Source organism: Tachysurus vachellii, chromosome 4 (genome assembly GCF_030014155.1).
Source record: "Tachysurus vachellii isolate PV-2020 chromosome 4, HZAU_Pvac_v1, whole genome shotgun sequence".
NCBI lineage: Eukaryota > Metazoa > Chordata > Actinopteri > Siluriformes > Bagridae > Tachysurus > Tachysurus vachellii.
In genome coordinates this window covers 18,757,642-18,779,418 of record NC_083463.1, presented here as the reverse complement: position 1 = coordinate 18,779,418, position 21,777 = coordinate 18,757,642, and the positions used below count along the sequence as shown (strand labels likewise).

The 21,777-nt window shown below is 39.8% G+C and overlaps 2 protein-coding genes across 3 annotated transcripts; one reads left to right on the top strand and one right to left on the bottom strand.

Annotated features, from left to right (window-relative positions):
* Window positions 1–29: 29 nt before the first annotated feature.
* mbd6 (methyl-CpG binding domain protein 6) lies at window positions 30–14,812 on the bottom strand. 2 transcript variants are annotated; one of them, XM_060868176.1, is made up of 13 exons: window positions 14,275–14,812; window positions 12,893–13,079; window positions 11,280–11,418; window positions 9,194–9,296; window positions 8,511–8,679; window positions 6,187–8,199; window positions 5,202–6,037; window positions 4,355–4,514; window positions 3,616–3,755; window positions 2,607–3,266; window positions 1,321–1,370; window positions 1,175–1,238; window positions 30–1,027 (listed from the first exon to the last, which is right to left on the bottom strand). In XM_060868176.1, the coding sequence occupies exons 3-13, from the start codon at window positions 11,393–11,395 to the stop codon at window positions 977–979; spliced, it is 4,362 nt and encodes a 1,453-aa protein (XP_060724159.1). In that variant the 5' UTR covers window positions 11,396–11,418; window positions 12,893–13,079; window positions 14,275–14,812; the 3' UTR covers window positions 30–976. The 2 variants fall into 2 exon arrangements, with proteins under 2 accessions (XP_060724159.1, XP_060724160.1); XM_060868177.1 differs by having other exon boundaries at window positions 14,424–14,812.
* Window positions 14,813–17,470: 2,658 nt separating this feature from the next.
* Window positions 17,471–21,737, top strand: ddit3 (DNA-damage-inducible transcript 3). The gene is made up of 4 exons (XM_060868175.1): window positions 17,471–17,637; window positions 19,129–19,194; window positions 19,603–19,810; window positions 20,019–21,737. The coding sequence occupies exons 3-4, from the start codon at window positions 19,670–19,672 to the stop codon at window positions 20,685–20,687; spliced, it is 810 nt and encodes a 269-aa protein (XP_060724158.1). The 5' UTR covers window positions 17,471–17,637; window positions 19,129–19,194; window positions 19,603–19,669; the 3' UTR covers window positions 20,688–21,737.
* Window positions 21,738–21,777: the final 40 nt, after the last annotated feature.

Below are 21,777 nucleotides of genomic sequence, written 5' to 3'. Positions count from 1 at the left end.
GAGAGATCCAAGAGACAAACACAACTGACAAAGATACAGGTAAACATTTTAATTTGTTAAATAAAAGTCGACTCCCATAAAAACAAAGAAATGCTACTGCTCACAAAGTATTCTCTTTACAAAACCAACGTAAATATGGGAAAGGAAAGGTTTTTTTTTCTGAGAAGGAAATACTTTACAAATTGATCATTTTGTCCTAAAAAAGTGTACAAAATAAAATACTAAAACTGTACATATTTACATAAATTCATTAGTAAAATTGCATAATCATCCTCATTATTACTTTAAACCATTAATTTAATATTTTGTGCCTATGTTGATGAAGTGGCAGTTGGTGTCAGAGGAAATGGAATGGGCGAGTTACAGCTCTGACTATACATGCAGAATCTGCCACGGCTCACAGTATTGGACTCCGGCCCCCGCAACATACACACATACAGTACATACTTTCCTTACACACAACACTGTGTGAGAAGGATATTCTACTCATGAGGTTATGTAAGTCATCACATAAGTAATGACAAGGTTAAGCCTGTAAATAATTGGTTTCAGTCAAAGTTTTCATGGGCCATTATCCCAGAATTACTCCAGCATGACACATGGTAGGTAGGAAAGGAATTAGAGGGAATGCAGTAACAATGGTTGGCAGATAGAGGGCATTACAGGCCCATCATTAATATAGAGAGTAAAACGAGGGAAAGATCCTATGCAGTAGTGTTGGCTAGCCAACTCTATCACTTGTATTGTTCTCGTCACTGTGGCTAGAAATATGTAACAGAACAACGGGTCAAATCCACAAGAGAGGGAATGAATGATGAAAGAAGGAGAAGGCGTGACGGGTAACTAGGCTTTTAAGATGGAGTGCGTTCTGCAGGACAACACAATGCTGCTCAATTGCACACTGTGGGTTTGCCATACTGACAGTGCTGGTGTTGGTGTGTAAAGTACAGTAGGATAAGGGCTTCTGTTAGAACATCTATCTGACCACACGCCGCCTTTTCCCTCTCGCTGGCCTCTGCAGTGCTATCTGCATCACACAAGACGCACGGAATTAGAAATGGATTACAATATACACTTGCTATAGTCTGGCAGAATGTCCTCTGACTGAAAGATTTGTACAAGAGCGTTAAATTGGCTAGAACTTGTTTCTGGGATGTTTGTGTGTTGGGCTCACTGTAGCTGCTGGTTCCTCTATGATGCGCTCAATATCTCCAGGAAACTCAGGCCCTCTCTGTAGCCTAGTGTAAAGGAATGGCGAGGAATTGGCTTTGGCTTAATTAAAGATATAGTTTGATTTCGCTTAAAGGCTGAAATACTTACGTTTGTTTTCGTTTTCTTCCCCTCCTGGCTCCTGTACGAAGTTCTAAAGCCTACAACAGGATCAAAAAAGATTGACGTGCTTAAACTACAGTAATATTAAGTGAAAAACCTTTTTGTCAATTTTTCCTACACAGTGTCATGGGCAACCTAGAACTTATCCCAGGGGACTCGGGGGGCATAAAAGTCAAGGTGCCAGTCCACTGCAGGAAACAATTATTCACACACTACATACATATTAGAGATGCCAATCGGCCAACAATGCACGTCTTTCGACTCTGGAGAACCTGAAGTACCTGGAGGAAACCCCTGTAAGAACAGGGAAAACATGCAAACTCCACACACACACACTGCAGATGCAGATTCACAAACTGCTAAATCACTAAAAATTGTATAATACAGCAATAAGCACTTTGTTTACATATTTTAATAAAGAAAATATTGTATAATGTATAATCAATTTACTTTGATGACCAGGTAAATATGTGCAAGCACTTTTCTGCTCCATACCACTTTAGTATAATTAGAAAATGAACTTTAATGCCTTACATGAGCAGCGCGTTATTTTTACTCCCTGCTGACTGTGAGGTGAACTACAGTTAAAACATCGATACTAAGTGGGAGACCTGGTATGTCTCAACCAAACCATCTATTCCTTAGTGTACTGTGTTACATCATCAGGATTCTTTCTGCATACAACAGGTTTCCTCACAACATATTTCATTCCACACTAGTGTATAATAGGCCATGATGCACTGGTCACCAAGCCAATTAAAGCACCCTTTTTCTTTGGTGAGGTACTTTGGAACCATGACCACCAATGTACTGTGTATGTATCTCTTTTTTTTGTCCAATTACATGTCAAAGCATTTTCCTTTTACCTCAAATAATTCACTGTAATTTGTCTCCAAACTCTGTCTTTGAGAAATTCCTTTTTTTTCCATTCCTTTTTTAATCATTTTGTCACAATGTGTGCTTTCAGCTCCCTTCAACCTTTTCTTTTATGGAGTTTTATGAGCATCAGTAAATGCAAACCAGATGTGCAATAAATGTTTTGTTCATTGGCATTAATCAACATCATAAATGAGCACAAATATTATAATCTATACTAAAGGTTAGTAAATGAGGCCAGGCAGAAAACAAACAAATTTTTCAAGCTATTTAGTACTTAGTATGATTATTGTAGTTTTTAAAACAATTAAGAACAACTGCACCTTTAATGCCCGGACAGCTTTGTGAGAAAACCAATTCAGTAAACTCCAAAACATTAATTTAACAGAGATACTCACCCTCCCTTGCTCTGTGTCCATGTTACCCATGGTATCATCCACTGGGTCAATGCTTACTCTCTCTCTGGGGCTCAAGTATCCTGGTGCCTGTCTTTGTTCTTCTTCCCCATCTTCATCTCTTCTCACTCCTGAAACTATACCATTGCTATAGACACACAGCTTGGCTGAGCCATCAGTCTTTGCCTCTTCCATAAATGTGAGATGAAGGGGGGCATCTGGTGGGTGAGACTCTGCAGATTTACAAGGTGGAGTGATGGGCGGGTCTTCGCTGAGTTTGGGTGTGCCGCGGGCCGGAGATTGGGCCGCTTCCATGCTGAGACGGGACAGGTCAGGATTGTGCACTGAGCATGCTCGCCGAGGACTAAGAGAAGGTGCGAGCTCTGGGTATGAGAGCGGGGTAGAGTCACTCCCTCCCTCTGAGCCACGCCCACTCACCTGCAGGAAGGAAGTGTAGATGGTATCCATAAAGGATCCATATGGGTCAATAAGCCCTGGATCAGCCCCAGCTGTCTCTTCCCTCTGCTGTGTAGGCGGTTGTAGGTGGCCAGGATTAAGCAGGGATTCCTCACAAAGATGGGAAGCTGGGAGCTCTTCTTGTGCAGGTGTGGTCTCATGTACTGCCAGTGGTTTCTCCCCCATTAGTGTTGGACCCATAGACAGCTAAAAAGAGGTAGAACATAAATGCATTATTTCTATAATGTACATCATAAATAAACACGTTCCTGACAAAATATTTTTTCCAGCACAATTGTTGTACGGTGCATAGTGCAACATACACTGGCATACAACTGAAATGGACTTACTTTAGATTGTGTCATGAAACTACAAAAAAAAAAGGCCATAATATTGAAGTGTATCCTCAACTTGTTATTTTATTGTATAAATCAAAACTTCAAAAACCCAATTACATCAGTTTCAATTGCAAGATGTAACACCATGCAATCTGTAAAAGTTCACAAGGTTAGGTGGCAGGGTAGGGGAGAGAATCATGTTTGAAATACTGTGTTACCTGCAGGCACGTTAGTGGGTTAAGGGCAGCCTGGTTCTGTGGCAGTGACATTCCCAGTGATGGAGCCTGGGACAGCAACAAAGGCCCAGCTGCTAGTAAACTATGTAGACTATTAATGTTCCCCAAAGCTGCCAGGTCACCTTTACAAAGAAAAAGAAACAAGTTTATAAAATTCAGATTCGCAAAAATACCCAAGCCAATTTTGGCTCAGTTTACTGATGCAGGTATTACTTAAATATTGATTTGGTATAAGAATCAAATCGAAGATTCAGGTATCAGACGTTTAAATGATAAATATCCCAACATCACAGAGTTGGGTACTTCTAAAGACATGACAATACTAAGGTTTATACTATCCAGTCAATCATCAGCAGCATTAGAACCTTTTTCTTTAATTCACAATTATGGTCATTATTATAGATCAGTCCTGACACCCAGCCTTACCCTTTCTTTGTGCTTATGGTCTATCACTTATTCAGGTTCCAGAAACTGTTTGCAGGCTGCCCATATAAAAGGCATTGTAAGAAATGGCAAGGGACTAGACAGCTGTTACTAGTAGCAGCCTATGTAAATATCAGTATGCAAGGGAATCTCCCCTGCAGGCTAACTGTACAACGATCATTTCATAACTATAATCCAAAACATGGCACAAACACATAGTCTATGCATTCTATGTATTCAAGCATAGAGCACAATGGAAAATGGGAATGCATAGCAAATAGCAGTTTTATTTACTTACCCAGGACCCCTTGAGACAAGATTGTAGGAAGAAACTGAGGTGTCTGGCTGTTAGTTTTCTCTTGCTCAGTCAGCGAGTCACATGTTTCCTGTCCAGTGACTGGTAACAGTGGGGTACAGGACACAGAGGTAGAAACCAGTGCAGGACTGGAAATTGTCCCCTACAACATGCAAAAATGCACACGTACACACACACAATCTTAGCATGAACTACCTTATATACACCAGCTTGAAATGTTTTTCTAGCAATATAGTCCCTCGATTGAGAGCTTCTCACAGACTGACTTCATTCCAGATAAATTTCTACTTTCTAAACTCAAATAATTTGAAATCAAATTCAGTATGGAGCATGTGTATATTAGCTATTCACAGCAAGTTAAATGGATGAGAGTGTATGTGAAGCAAAATATCTGCACACTTCTATTATTATGTATTAGGATTGTATGCAATGAAGGCAATATTTAAGAAATACCATTTATCTATACATTTGTTTGTGGAACATCAGCATCTCAGACTAGCATACTTGTTCCCTTGCTAAATTTAATGTGGTTATGCTACCGATTGTGCCATATACCCAATGTCTTAAGGTTTAAATCAAAAGAAAAATCTTTTGTTATTAATTTCTATGTTGATCGTTAGATGATAGGCTACACCCTGAACTATTTAGTTGACATTCAGTAAAGCTTTTACTGTGGTGTTTAATATTTCTTTTTACATTTTTTTGTGTTATACCCATCATGCAGAAATGCATGCAGTATCTAAATCATGGAACAGAAAAAAATCTTTTGACTGCTCTACTGTTCATTAAATCATGAAAGCACAGCACGTCAGCAGGTGAGAGAGTGTACCTGAGTATGAGGTGGGGGGGATGGTGTGTGGTTGGGAAGGGTTTCAGCCTGTGCAAGAGCTGCAGCCAGCAGTGCAGGGTTCAGGGACAGGAAGGGAGGAGGGGGAGGATGAGTGAGCTGGGCAGAGAGCAAAAGCGACTGGCCATCTGCAGGTGGTGCTAGAGCCTGGAGAGCATCTAGGAGTCCTGGCCCCATCAAGACAGAGTCCAGCAAAGCTGGGGTCTTCTCTAGAGTCACTCCTTCCCCAAATACCTGCTGCAGCGGAGGGAGATCTAAATTGAGTCCTGGCAATGGGAGCATGGCAGCTGGATTCTGCCCAAAAAGCAAAGATGCCATGAGCAGTGCCTGAAGTCCAGGGTTCTTTTCACCAGCTTCAAGCCCTGGAGCTACACCTGGAGCCAGTGGAGGCCCTGGAGCAGAAGGATTTAATAAACTAACCAGATTAAGAGGAAGGTCCCCCTGAGGTCCCAATGCAGAAGGCAAAACATTGAGTGGGGAAGCCTGGTTGAGGAGGTTGTTTGCTCCTTGTGGAGTTTGGGTGCCTCCGGTTGTAGGAGCCTGAGTGCCTGTCCAGAGCCCAAGAGGCAGAGAACCTAAGAACGGGGGAAGAAGCGAAGGCAGGGCTGCATTGGAGGAAAGAAGTTGGAGCAGCTGTTCCTGTGTCATGAAGGGGAACGATTCAGCCAGCTGCAAGGTGTTTGCATGGTCAGCCGCAGAGTTTGGGAGATCAGCTGAAGAGGTGCCAGGTGAATGGGTTAGGGAGAGGTTAGGTTCAGGATCACAGCTAGAAAGTAGTTTAGTCTCCAAATTCTGCTGTTCTTCTGATATTACAGGACCTGAAGAGAGAAAAATCACACTTGTTTAGCTTAACAGGAAATGGCAATCTAAAATGGCATTTTAGATTATTTTAAAGGCTAGAAGAAATCTGATAACCCAAAAAAAAAAGATTCAATATATTACTGATTTCTGAAAAATAAAATCTTACCCTCACTATCTGCAGCCTGGATTTGGTCTGGCTGGTTTGTTTGGTAAATGTTATGATCAGGGCCCATATCCCCTAGTTTGGATCCACAGGTTTTGTCTGAAATGGTGGAAGCAGACAGGCAGGTGTCTGAGGGCAGCTGGCTTATCACACCAAGGGTACGACTGCTAATGGGAGGTTCACTTCCTGAACCGGTGTTTGTGTTAGGCAGGCTCAAGTTCAAAACTGCACTATTTGCTGTTGTTTTGAGGTTTACTGCAACTCCTTCCGTGTCGTCACACATCAGAGAAAGGGACTGAGCAGATGTCAGGTGGGAAAGAGGATCCAAAGCAGGCACCAGGGTTTGGGTCTGAGACTGTTTTACGTGGATATGTGTTTGTTGTCCAAGCTGGCTGTCATAGTGAGGCATTTGAGAGGTCACCAATGGTGGTGAAGAAGCCGGCACAATTGTGTTCCTGCTGGGTGGTATCGTTGGGAGAGTGTTGTTGTGGGCGGTCTGCATACTGAGGAGCTGAAGCAGGGCAGAGAGAGGTTGAGATGAAGCAGGGGGTGAGGAGAGAGGAAGAGAATTTGAAAGAGCCATTCTTTTTCCCTCCTCCAATTCCATCTGCCTTAGTACAGAATTAGGCACAGAAGTGGTGGAAGGAGGAGCACCAGACAAGCGTGCAGGCTGGAGGTGGTTTTCTGAGAGAGTGACAGGAGGAGGAGAGCTAGAGGACGATAAAGAAGGAAAAGGGACAATAGGGGAGGACGCAACCAGGTCTCCCACAGTTCGATTTATCTGCGATTCTTTCAGCATGCTAAGAACAGTGGGTGAGCGACGCTGGCGTTTGCGACGTAATATTTTTTCAGACTGAGCAGGGTTGGACATAGGGAGAGAGGGGGAATTAGGAAGCAAAAAAGCAGTCAAAGTCTGGGTTGGGGCTGTAGGAGTGTTGAGGCTACTATTTAAAGTGCTAATTAATACCTTGGACTGCTGCTCCTTGTCCAGGGCTGTTTCTGCAGCCCTGGACTGGCTCTGGTTTTTCTGGTTGGCCAACTGGGCTTTGGCTGCTGCAGAAAGGAGGCTACTAGCTGGGAAAGAGTTGCTGATGTGCTGCTGGCTCTTCTGCTGACACAGGATCTGTCCCAAAGGGAGACCAATCAGTCCCGGGGCAGAACCTAGTACTGGTCCATTCCTTTTATCACAGGAATTATTCTGGGCTGGCTGTGGATTCTGCAGAGTTTCAAGTTTGTTTTTGCTGCTGTATGTGTGCTGTTGTTGAGTAGAGTCAGGGTTGGTGGTGCTGCAGTCTTTGTAGTGCTGCAAAATGCCCTCCAGGCGACTGCGTGGGCTGGTCGGGGGTACAGGGAGTTTGGGTGAAGAGCAAGGTTGGGCGGGAGGCAGAGGAGAATGGGAAGGTTTCACCCCCTGAGCAAACATGGATCCTGGAGCTCCCTCAGAGAGAGAGGAGGTAGAGGAGTGACAAGATCGCTGATGAGGGGAGAAAGAGTCCTGAGCACGAGAAGGGGATAAACATAGAGAAAGAGGAGGTGGAGAAGATTTCACAACTGTTCCCTGTAGATGAGGCTGTCCTGCCCTAGCAATCACAGGTGAAGATGAAGAGGGTTGTGAAGAAAATGTTACGGGAAGGGAAGAGTCTGTCTGGTACGTGTGGGTTGTGTCTAGTTTTGTAGTGCTGGGAGAAACTGGCTTATGGGGTGCTCTTTGGAGAATGGTTTGGGTAAGGGCAGGATGAGAGCTCCAATGTTGTTTCCCATAAGCAGTTACACTGGGTCCTGGGGACTGGGGAGAAGTCTTCTTTAAAGGTGAGTTTGGATCAGAAGTCAGTATAGAGGTGGTGTGAGATACAGATCCATTCTGAAGAAGAGGCAAGGGCAAAGGAAAGCTGCCACTGCTGCTGGGTCTGACCTGGTTCAGTGTCAGCTGGGTTGTGTATGTGCGCTGGGCTACATCTCCTCGAGCCACTATTGACACTCTCTTATCTTTTCCATCCACTGAGCACACACCACTCCCTAGAAGCAAATACATGTTACCATATGAAAAGGTAAACTACAGTTGACGGCTGGACTTACAAAACAACTAAGTCATGTGAATACAAGAGAAACAAAAAAGCAAGTTACTTTAAACTTCACAAGATCACAAGATGCAATATCAAGATGGACTTGCCCAATCAAAGAAACCCAACAGCTGTTAGAACTACTACTAAGGCGATTATTAAAAAATACTTTAGATAGTGGACATTAACAGCATATATTTCTAAAAATATAAAATTTCAAATATAAAATACATATGTACATGTGGTGCAGCAATTAGATTAGTGTACCTGAGCCATGAGCTGGTAATGGTATTTGGGAAGCCTGCATACTCCGACACAGAGCGGCCATGGCGACAACTTTCCTGCGATGGTTGCACAGTTTGGTCATATCTTCTTCCACCTTCCCTGACTGATGACTCTGAGCATTAACCCCTGCACAAGGGTCAAAGTTGAACACCTGCAAGGAAAACAAGTTCTTTAAGGGCTCATGCCTTTTTAGCATTTTGAGCTTTTCACGCTGTCTTTGCTGCGCTGATTAGAGTACAACGAAAGAGCATCTGTATGCTGCATAATTTAATCGTAAATCAAACATTTTAAAACATTTTTAAAAAGTTGAGAAAATAGAGCTTCCACAAGCTTTCTTTATACAAGCTTGTGCATAAGACCAAGATAAAAAGTCTGTCTGGTTTTCAAACAAAAATAGCACAAACATCGGACATTTTGTAGGACAAACAGCAAGATTACGTAAAAACACCACTTATTACTATTATTATTATTAACAACAACAGATAGACAATCCTTTACGAATAATGGTGATATAACATTATTATAATATAAAATAATATGCACTTCCCATTGTTTATTTGTCTTAGAGAAGCCTTTCACTTTCTTTTTGTTGTAAAATGTAAGAAAGAAAAATCTTTCTGTGAAAAAGAAAACAGTTAATTCATACAACTAAACAGGAATCTCACCTTATGAAGGACAAGTGGGCATTCCAGTCCACACTTACATGTGCCATCTGTTAACAGATACACCCTCACCTCTTCCACAGAACACAGAACTGTACCACTTGGGCTGTATGCGAGAGAGAGAGCGAGAGAGAGAGAGAGAGAGAGAGAGAGGGTGAGAGAGAGGGGGTGAGAGAGAGGGGGTGAGAGAGGGTGGGAGGGTGAGGGAGGGAGGGAGAGAGAGAGAGTGAGCGAGAGGATGGTGAGAGAGTGAGCGAGAGAGAGAGAGAGGGAGCGAGAGAGTGAGAGAGAGGAGGGGAGCTGACAAATGTATAAATATTCTGCTTTAAGCAGCTTTGCTCACAGTGTCTGTTCTACAGCTGAGTGAATGTGTTTAATGTGTGAGACTGAAGTTTGCTTTGGAGAACAGTCACACTCCTGCGTAGTCACAGATGCCTTGCCTGCCATTGGACTTCAAAGTCAATCTTACAAATTGACATTCAGAACAAAGCCAATTATTTCCCACTATTATCCTTCCATTTGAATATTCACAATAAAGCTGCATGTTACACATTTTTTAGATGGTTGTGAACTGAGAGTAAATTGGTTTCAGAAATCAGAACTGACAGGAAATTTGTACATTAATATGTTTTAAGACACTTGGCTGATGCTTTAGATTTTAGATTTAACTTTAGATTCAAAAAATATCATAAGTATAGTGAACAACAAGAACAGGCAGCTAATCAGGAGCAAGAGCATAAACAAACCAAACAGTATTGAGAAAGTCTGATATACTGTAACAGGGAAGTGGTTTCAGGACTGAAAAGTCTTTTTTGCAGGGAGAAAAATAAATACACAGAACACAAACTGCATAAAAACATGATGTCCAGGGCCCGTACTCAGAAAGATGACAAAAATGATCTGAGAGAGCTCTGAACTTAGCTTAAAAAATCCTAACGAGGAATCTTAGCTTAAGAGTGATTCAGGACCAATCTCAGAGCAGATCTGAGCAAGGAAAATTTCAATTCTTAGAGTGGAGGCAGGGCTAACCCCATTGTTAGGTATGACATATACTTTTAGAGACTGTGATTGGTTGTCCAATAAAAAAATACTTCAAAAAATATGGTCTATTATAAGCCTTCACTTTGTCTATATTTGTCTGATATTTGAGGCTATATCTTGTAGGGATTATGTCCGAGACCAATCATATTAGAGAAATGCTAACATCTGTATGTTACAAACGTAATGTAAATGAAAAACATCTGACAGTACAGAAATGTCATAGCGCCAAATTATATCATTTCTGGCGCTATGGCATTTATTGATGCGATAAATCTCTGAAAGAGTGGCAAAGTGCCATAGCAGCAGAAATTATATAATTTATATTATATATATATATTACACACACACACACACACACACACTATAATTGGTCAAAATATAATCCCTACACAATCTAATCTGTAGCATTTTATTAACTAACTATGATTATTAAATATAGTTTCTCCTCTGCTAAACAAGCTTGTAAGCCTTTTAAATATCCTGTTCACTATTCCTAAGACCTAATGAGCTCTTTTAAGGGTTAAGATGCTTTATGAATAAATTTTAACTTTGTAATTTTCAGGAGAAATTCCCACATTTCTAAGACTTTTCTTAGAATTAAATTACAAGGAGAAACTCTTTGTACTAAGAATATTTATGAATACAGGCCCAGGTGTTGCTTTAATTTGAACTTGCTCACTGTTGTTAGCATCTTAGAGTTAGCTGTTTCTTAGAGCCAAAGATGTACACAGAACTTCAGAGAAGGCCTGTACATAATCCAAGGTCTTAGAAAGCATGTACATGGGGTATCCCTTCTCCTGTAAACCAGAACTTATATTTTAGCTAGAGAGCCTATATTAGTCAGCTTACACTGTGGTTGCTGTGTTGAATGGGTACTGCTGCATGATCGATCATAACACTTAAACCTAACTTGTTAATCAGTGCTTAGCTATTAACACTTGTGTGTTTAGTAACAGAGAACACAGTCAACACTGAGCTAATTTTAACGGGTACTACAAATGATTATGAGTAAACATTTGTAGGAAACTTAAAAGGGGTGAAATGTTACCTAATGTAAGCCACTGCCCCATCCTCCACTTTTCTCTGCCAACCAACAGGGACCTGAGCGGTGAGCGTTGGACCACCATCTTTTTTTCCTGCTGCCTTCTCACTGCCCCCAGTCATTTTGGCTCACACTCATCCAGCTCCTGAAATGCAAACCACAAACAGGTGATGAACAATATACAAGTATACATTTTACTGACATTATAATTGCAATAAATGTACAAAACCTGCCAATGATGATTGACAATATGATGATACTGAACATGATAAGGTCTTATTCCCGCACACTTTAAATCTACAACACAAGACCAAAAGTTTGCAGACACTGACTATCACATCCATGTCTCTCATTCTACATTATGGGCCTTGTTGAGAGCAGAATTAGCCTTTTTCATATTGTCATGGAAAACTTATTCACGCATGTACGTGATGCACTCTACCATTTAAAGTCAAAATTCATAAGTAGTTGTTTTTGAAGAAAGTAAATTATTTTTTATAATTACAAAATTCAAACATTAAATGTTTGAATGCTCTTTATGGTGCACGCATTTGGTAGAGCACAGCTTCTGACTCAAAGTAGAAAAGAGAAGTACAAGCAAATGGATCATCTCGTCTTAAATTGGATCATATGAATGGATCATTCTCGTCTTTGGATCATAAATACCCGCTTAATTTCAAAATTAATAATAAATGAAAATCAGAGGTTATGTTAAAAAATAGAGTCCATATAAATATTTTAACACCGGTAAAAGGACAATAGGTTGGTACATATCCTACGCATTATGTTTTCCTTATACCTTTGCAAATGTATGTCAGAGTAAAGCTAATTCTCTTCTAATCGTTAGTAAATCTATTTTTAAAATAATTTCCTCAATAAATACATGAATTATGAAAAAAGTATTAAAATATATATCTCTTTAGAAAGCCAAGACTTACTTTATTCATTCTGTGCATAAAAAAGAAACTCGAAATAACAAAGCAAGTGACATACATAAAGTTAATTAAATTCAAGTGTATGAGTGGATGCCCTGAAAAGTGATGTTGATTTGCATTTGAACATGTGACGACATTCTCCCTGTTTTCCACTGTTATCCAAACTGCCCAGCTGCAGGGAGAAATGGAGTTACTGAAAACTGCTTACTTCCTGGCAGAAAATTAACTGACCAATTCACTAATTTCTTAGTTGTAATGATGAACAGGAGGCCACAGGAAGGAAAGTTCATGTGAACTAAAACACATGAAAGATAAAAACTAAAGATATAACATTGTTTAACCAGAGTACTTAATGTCAATTTGAAGGAGATCATGGGAAGTTTTATATAGATTTTTGACAAAATAAAATAACTAAAAATAGACATGTCATATATAAACTTCCTGTAGAAATAAATTAATGAATGAAGTTGATCAATTTGAAAAAATGTGTCAAAAGTCTATAAATACCCTGTGTAATCAGTTTAAGGGGTGAATTCCTCCCAGATTCAAAACCAAAATTCAGGCACTGCAAAAGGATGTTGGACTAAATGGGTAGTCAAGTGTCCCCATACTTTTGGCCTAGTGTGCATCTCGCTGATGTGCAAGAATTCTTCTGACAGCAAAACAGTACACTTTATACTATACCTTTTCATCTTTATTTAGCCGGAGTCAGCACCATCCATAAAATCCACCCCATTAAAGACATCCTAAGTAGTGTTGCCAGCGCCCAACACAACTGAAGTCAGTTCTGGCGAAACCAGGCTGGCCTCTCGTCTCTTTATCCCCAGTGGTCTCTCTTGGCTTTGGAAAGATTTCTCTCAACTCTCACAATCTGAAATGAAAGTGCAAATTTAATAACAGCACTCAAATTTATCCCATGTGATAGATCACGGTTGGTCCGTTTGAGGGGGGGTTTAATACAACAACAAAAAAGCTATTAAAAAGTCACTGATTAGCCATTGATTAGATCAGTGGTTCTCAGTGGAGAAGCAAAGCCAGAGGGTGTGATTTATTTATTACATTTCTGTCACAAGCAAATCACAACTGACTATTTCACTTTAATTTAATAGATTGTCAAAGCTTAAATAAATAATAAAAAGTAGCCCTACAAATAACGCAGTCTGCTGTTGAAATGTTCATGAATTGTTTTATGACAAAATATTAAAGTTCACATTTAAATAATTAGGCTAATATACAATTAGACTAATATACAAATTGTTGGAATACGTTCATAAAATAAATTTGTACCAACTGTTCCATAAAATTGTTTTTATTTATCTAAAAGGTTTCCCTGCCTCTAAATAATTTTAGTACCATGCAATTCATGTATATGAGTGGTTAGAAAATACTCCGGTTACATTCAGACCTAGAAAAACTAGTAACCCAAAGAAAAATTGTAAGTGTGTATTTAATATCTATAAAGAAAACAGAAACCAGCTGCTAAGTGTAAAGACATGATTCAAACTTTTCCATTAGTCCATTTCGACCACTTACATTATTATTAATTCGTTTAATGGCAACTAGGACTGTATAAAAGTGAACTAGGCGAACAAAACAAAAAACAAAATATGTCTGACTACATTTCCAACCTACAGCATGTATGACAGAAGGAAAGTAAACAAGTTAAAGAGTGACGCCAAACGGCGGAAAAAAAATTTTTCACATTATTTTACAGAATAAACAAAGCCTTGCCACTTGTTTGCAGAAGCTTAAATGAGCACTTGTCCACTGATTAGACGAATAATAACTAGAGGACTCGTCCGTTTAATGCAGCCGGCTAACAGCTAGCTAGCCTACATACTACTACTTAGCCGACTAGCTAGGTAGCTTAGCAGGCTATAAAGAAACGATTCGACTAAGCAGAAAAATATCGTATAATGGGGAAAGTGTGACACTGATAAAGAAAGTAAAAGAGCAAAAGATGCGATTTAGGCGAAATAGTTATAAAGTGTTAGAGGAGGTGAGTTTGTTGTGTACAGAACGTCAGACAGACTGCGTTAGCTCGCTTGGCTGGTTTAGCCACATACCTCCTCTGTTTACGAAGTTTGCTGCTTGTTAGCCGCGTTGCAAAGCAGAGGCGAGAGATAGCGGAGCTTTTCGGACAGCCTTTAGCTCCAAGTGCTGCTGCTCGGAGCTCCTTAGACTCCACTGTACTATTTTTCAAGCACTTTCCTACCTTTTCTCGCTTTGCGCCATACGTCCGTCCTGCCTAAAAACAAAGAGCAATAACGCTAGCTGGGGTTTTTTATTGCGCCCGTTGCATTGTCGCCAAAAATTGGTCTTAAATCTCGAGTTTCTCACTCAGTCACCGACAAACCGAGTGTTTCATTCAAAGCGTCAATATAGATATAAGCTTCTTAAGCACGTGAAAACGAGTTAAGGTTTTAATGTGCTTCAAGTAATGCCCTGTTCCCATTAATCCCAGTTTCAAGTTCCTATTTTCTCCAGGATTTCGTGCCAAAAAAAATCATGGAGTTTCTTTCGGACCTGCGCACTGGCTCCCTTCGGCCTAGGGAATTCCGTACCCACAATGCACCGGGGCCTAAGGGAGTATCTGGACTAGACAGCAGAGGGCTGAGCTCCAAATGGCGTCTTATGTCCTTTATAAGAGCACTAAGAAGTGTGTGAGATCGTATTGCTTTTACCCTCCTGAACAGTACAGTATATGTATAATATAGAGCTGTTTGTAACCCTGTAACTGGGCCGACGTTTAATAAACAAATAGAAACACTTGCACTATACATAGAGTTTAAAATAAATATTGTGGCGTTTTATTCCAGGTTATTTAATAAAGTTTACATATAAACCAAGAATGAAACTAGGTTTTTAGCTAAACTTCTGTAGTCCATTAAAAAATAAATAAATATATATATATATATATATATATATATATATATATATATATATATATATATATATATATATATATATATAAGAAAGCCATAGACTTGATGAATGAAGTTCTATGTATTTGGGGGAACTGGACTTATTTATGATCTGTGTCTAATTTCCTCCACGTGGCCACGTGTGAATAAAACAAAGCACAGACTCTATACTGTTATACTGCACTCCATAATACATTATACACAATACACTGCTGTCACCTTATTGTGATTTGGGCATTATGGATATATATATATACATAGGCCACAGTATCGATCAATATTTAGCCTACACAACATTTACAACATTTACTTATTCCACTAAGAGTATTATTAGGCTCAAATGAAATAAAGCAGAACAATGACAGTATTATGGTTAAATACGTGATAAATAAAGCAGGATCTTGGTTACATTTGCACTACATATAGTAAATTAAAACCACACTAGAGCTATTGTTTAAATGTGGAATAAAAATAGATACTTGGTATCTATTTAATTACCATTTTAATGATGCACCGTGAAAAACTACAATGAAACTATGAACGCATTATTGACTGATTGTCACAGATTCCCATCAGCACGTTAATTAGTCTCTGATTTTATATTTTGAAGGTTTCTGATTTTATTTATTGGTCATCAAGTTTGCATAAACACCAAATACACCCCGATTAAAAACACACTGAAGACGACGACGTGTGTGTGTCTTTCACACGTCTCGAACCGGAGTGGACAGATCAGCTCGGCCACGCTTTTACAGCTCTGTGAAAGTAAACACAACTTTTGGGAATAAAAGCTTGGGCTGCCAATAGAATTGCGCGCGTGCAGGTGACAGCCATTAGCGGCGTGGAGAGAGCGCGAGACTACACAGCAACAGCCGCGCGGCAGTGACGTGTTCGCGGCGCGCTGCTCGCGAGCGGCGCGCGCCTCTTGGAAACAGAAGTTGAGCTTTCTATTCGCTAAGCGTACGCGCGGCCCACTTGCGCTGTTGCTAGGCAATACGCTGTACGCTTCTGCACCGTGCATGTTAAAGTGCTCGACTCCTGTGTGCACGGGAGAGTTTATGAATACTAACGAGATGAGCACCGGGTGACATCAGATGGCCGCACGTTACGGGTCATTCTCCCGTCCACACCCATATGGCGCGGTAAATAAAGTCAAATAAATATAAAAATAAGAAGTACAACAACAGAAACAAAGTTCCACCTGCACTGTTCCCTGTTACACAGTGATGCTGTTCATGAGTAAAGTGTAAACAGTGCACATGATTCTACTGTAAAAATAACATTATACTGTAATAATGATATTATACTGTAATAATAACATTATACTGTAATAATAACATGTTTATACTGCAATAATAACATGATTATAACATGTTTATAATAACATGATTATACTGTTTATAATAACATGATTATACTTTTAATAATAACATGTTTATACTGTAATAATAACATGAATATAACATGTTTATACTGTTTATAATAACAGGATTATACTGTTATAATAACATGACTATACTGTTATAATAACATGATTATAACACTAAAGCATATAAATGACAGTTCTGTTAAACTGCATCTGCACAATAACAACACACAAACTTGTAGCCATGATGATGATGACTGAACACTACATTATATTAATGTGAACACACAGAAAACACAGTGATGGAGGTTTTAAACCCCTTTAAAATGACACAGTGCGAGATCTCAGTGTCTTTATTCAGGTTTATTTATTTATTTATATATAATCCACACTGTGGTTATTTAAAATAGTCACTAATATTTATATTCTCATCATTTTAAATGATTATTTTGGAGTGTTATCTGTTCGCAGTTGGGAATCGGGACAAAAACAGTGCAATAAAAGCCTCTTAACGCCTAAAACACATTATATATCTGCGCTTTATGAGGGTTTTGCGAACGCAAGCAAAATCGATCAATTTTCTCACGTCCTTATAAGGTATTTTGTCTGGGTTTTCTTTTTAATACAGGGCTGTTTAATAAAACATGCTCGGGCTCTGCTAGTCTTATCTCCGACTAGAAACCGGTTGCCAACGATTGCATCATTCCTTTCATGTGACTCTCTTACGCCCCAAATTCGTCCTGGCTGCCTTATGACTGCATCACATCTTTCCGCTCACACAAACTCGCTCACTGCGAGACAACTAGCACGTAATATAAGCCCCACCTTCTGCACTCGAGAGCCGCTCTGATTGGATGTCTCTAAGCAAAAGAGTTTTATCCTTCGTCCGGGATTGGCTGGATTTCACGTCTGTCTGCGCTCAGCTCCACCGCTGTGCGTTAGGTTGACGTCGAAGCGCTTCCTCTGGTGTTTGGTTGCACTACAGCCTCCTATATAAACTGCCCCGGGAGTTTCCGAAATTCATACTCGGTGACTTCAACTGAACAATGGTTAACATGAACTATCGGCAATCTCAACAAAAATATATACACAACCCGAGTCCACGACAGTCGAGAAAACGGCATAATAAAAGGAAAAGGGTGAGTTTCCGTTTGTTTTGTTTCCTTCCTGCAGGTTTGAGTGGCTGTAACTTTGTGGCTCCTGCTGTGTGAACTTCAGCTTTTCCTTTACAGTGTTCATGTGTTTTGGCAGCGACCCCACATCTGTTTTTGGACAGCAGTTGTTCTCACTGCTTATTTGTCAGGGCTTTTCTTTCTGTTTAACCATCTCTTTATTTATCACTCAACACACAAAAGGATTTCACAAACTTTTTTCTTGCTTGTGTTTTGGTTTAAAGTTTGTTTTCAGTTTTAGGGAATTTAACGTCACTGTCTGATCCAGAATCAGGGCAATTCCTTAATTTTACATCCTTTTTTCCCCAGTCAACATACATTTTTTTTTTTATAATAATAATAACAACAACAATAATAATAATAATAATAATAATAATAATAATAATAATACTTTTATTATTATTATTATTATTATTATTATTATTATTATTATTATCATCAGATCTATATTTTTTATTTCCTGGCCAATATTTTAACACACATTTTAGTCTACTTACATTTTTATTTGTTGTTGTTATTATTAATAATGTAATTCTACACTGAAGGCTGTGTTTCTTTTGTACTTTGTCTCCATGACGTAACTGAACTAACCATCCTTGTGTTTATTAAACAGGGGCATTAATCTTTGTGTCATTGTGTCCATTACAACATTTAACACTTATTGAGTTAACCATCTTCTTCTTTTTTTTTTTTTTTTTTTTTTTTAAAAAAATAACCAATTTATTATTGTCCGTTCAAGAATTTTCATCCAATTCTTAATTCTGCAGGGTTTGGGCTTTTATGATGGCTCTGTATTGCAATATAATATGTTCCCGTGATTTAAGATGGATAAAATAACAGAAGTTGAACTTCACAGTTCAATAGGCCTCCATAGTGATCTGATGATGGTCAGATAAGCTGGAAAATGTTGTGGGGGGGAAAAGAGGAACGTGGAATCAGCTACGCTACAAAACAACACGGAATAAAATAAAAACGCTAAAATCACAAAACAACACCAATAATAAGTGTTTATTGGTGAAGGTGTAGCACTGAGCACCATTCAGGACAGTGAGCCTTGTGACCTCGGGCTTTAACAGGGGGCGCACGCGACCACACCACAGCTATTGTTTACATAAAGAGTCAGTGACCCGAATTAACACACATTACTGCTAATCACTCAATAAAACCACTTCGCTTACTCGCTTTATTATTATAGCATCTTTTATTTCTTCACACTTTTCCCTTCAGCAAAACTTTATTTTTGTTTAAAGATCATTTTGACCTGAAAAGTTTTCTCTAACATGTCTGTGACTCATTCATTCATTCATTCATTCATCCTTAAGCTATCAGATTTATGCCTTTTTAAGAATGTTTTTTTTTTTGTTGTTGTTCATGTTTAATAATCCATTTATAGTTTTAATCCTCGTATACATGCACGTACACTACACTACACTAATTAGTTTATTGACTCTTTTCCAGAATTACTGGGACACAATATCACCGACATCTCACAATCACACTTGATTAAGAAGAAACGCTTTTAAGGTAAGTTCAAGCTCTGATTTACTTTTTTTTACTTGTTTGTTTTTAATTTGTATTTTATTCACTGCATTTTGTTTGTGTATTGTTGTGCTTCTTCGTCTAGAATATTATAGTAGGAATTGGTTTTTAATTCCTGGCATGTGCATGTAGATGTGTGTAGTCTACTTCGCTCTGGAGTCCAATGGTCTGGTGGACTTGTGATCTCTGTAGTAACTCCATCTGGCCACTAAGTGTCCTTAGACAACTGAATATGTTCATTTGTCAATAATCTGGCCACTTTAGTTTTGACTTTTTTTGTACTCACTGTAGCAGTACTGCTCAGTATTTTGTGTGCTTTTTTTTTTGGTGCAAGTATAAGTTCTGAGATTTTAATTTGACAAAAAAAAAAGACTTAATTAATTTCTGGGCCAGGTCTGGTGTGCTGGGTGTAGGAGTGTGTTGAGTCGTCGTGTCTGTGCGTAGCAGCTGATTGGTTGAGATGACTGCGGAGTGGATGTACCCCCCCGGCGTGGCGCCGCTGTGTGGTGCAGAGTTGGAGGCGTGGTATGAAGACTTGCAAGATATATTGGGATCCGATGCAGGTGGGGCCAAGCACACACGCCCCCCGCCCTGCGCCGAGGTCAGTCACGCCGAAAGCAACGGCTGCCGTCTCTCGTACCATCTCTCGTACCTCCAATGTTACGCCCTCCCTCCTCCTTTCTGTGCTCTGTAAAGGCATTTGATGTTTTTGACAAATTGATTGAAGCCTATTTATTTATTAATTAATATACTCTGCTAATTAATTTATTATTTAGTCACTTTGTTTCTTCTTTATCTTCCACATGCAGAAAGAGCCGGAGTTCCTGGATGTCTTGGAGAGCTGCTCACTCACCTGGCTGACGGAGGGGCAGGTGTGGGGGGAGGGGGTGCAGCGTGTGATGGAGGAGCCTTCACCATCTCCGCTGCTCCTCAGCCAGCCACCGGCACAGGAGGAGCAGCGTGGTGCACGAGAGACGGCAAGCTCTGGTGCAGGAGACCTTCTGCCCCCCGAGTTCTTCGAGCTGCTGAGTGAAGGAGGAGTTGGCCTGGTGGAAACTGGGGCGGCTATGGTCACCAATGGCTACCACCACCACCACCCCCCGAACCCTCCGCCTGCCTCCCCATCAGCCAGCGAGGAAGAGCTGCCCACAGTCCCAAACTCGTCCCCGTCCTGCTCCTCATCCTCCTCATCCTCGCTGTCGCCTTCCCTTAACTGCTCACCTTCCTCCTCCCCTCCTCTCTCTCCTCCACCAGCCCCTACCTCTTCACGTCTGGGCAAGAGGAAGAAAGGGAGTGCACTTTCGTCACCTTTCTCAGGGAAGAAGAGCAGAAAGGAGCGGGAACAGGAGAATGAGAGGAAGGTGCAGGAGCTGACCGACCAGAACGAGAGGCTTAAAGCCGAGATTGAGCGACTTGGCGAGGAAGTTCAGCGGACACGCCGCGCTCTCATCGAGAGGCTCGTCAATACCAGGAAGTGAGGGGTTACGGGAAGTGTGGTAGACAGAGAAAGGTGTGAAAGAAAGAAGAAACCAGTAGAAGAATCAAATGGTAACCATGAAATGCACATATGGAGACAAAAAAGAGAGGACAAGGCATGTGGAATCTGGGGAAGGGAGAATGTGATTTTTTTATTTTTTTTTATTTTGTTTTAAAGGGTCTTCCCCAAAAATGAAGGCTAGAGACAGAAAGTGTGATGAAATCTGACTTGACTATAGAAATAGAAAGACCCCAGGTTTATAGTTATTACCGTAATAATCTGCATCAGTAATCAGGCACCTTATTGATCATTTAAACAACTGTTTCGTACACAAGAAGCAGATTATAGGTGTATTGTATTTTTCCTAAATGCAGTATCCATCACATGTTGCTTTTTGTACTAGACTGTAGAAATAGGATGTAGAACTCTTGCCGTGGTAACTGACTCTGGGGGTAGGTGTAACTGGCAAATACTTTACCAACTATAGAAATTAAAGCACTTATTTGTCCATTTACTCTTAAAAAGGATTTGTGAGACATGTATAATGGTTTTATGCAAGGATTCTCTGTGCATTTCATTGTAACCCAATTAATAGAGGTAGATCAATATTGTCTTCTTATGACAAATTAAAAGGGCTTAAACAAATGTTATGGTAGAATTAGCTCAGGACTTTTTTTTTTTTTTTTCCCCCCGAAAGAGAGACTGCATTTGTAATTTTTTTTTTTTTTTCTGAAGCTCAGCTCAAGCCATGGCCTTTAAGCGTGGATGGATGGGGTAGGGGAAATGTGGTGGGTCTAGTAGTCATTATTTATCACTTTCGTAATTTAGCCATTTAGATTATGCAGTTCAAGCTGACCCATGCTTATTTTTCTATTGTATCTTCCTATCTGATCACTCATTTTATATATCATTATTTACACGGTAGTATTGTGCAATAAGTAAAAGATGCATGCTGTATTGTATTTGTATAGTCAAAGGTGATAGAATTTCCCTTTTTTGGTCTTTACTGTATTGTATACATTTACTAATAAAAATTTGAATAACAAGTTAATTCAAACGTTGTTTTTTTTTAATTTTTTTTAATGAGCAGT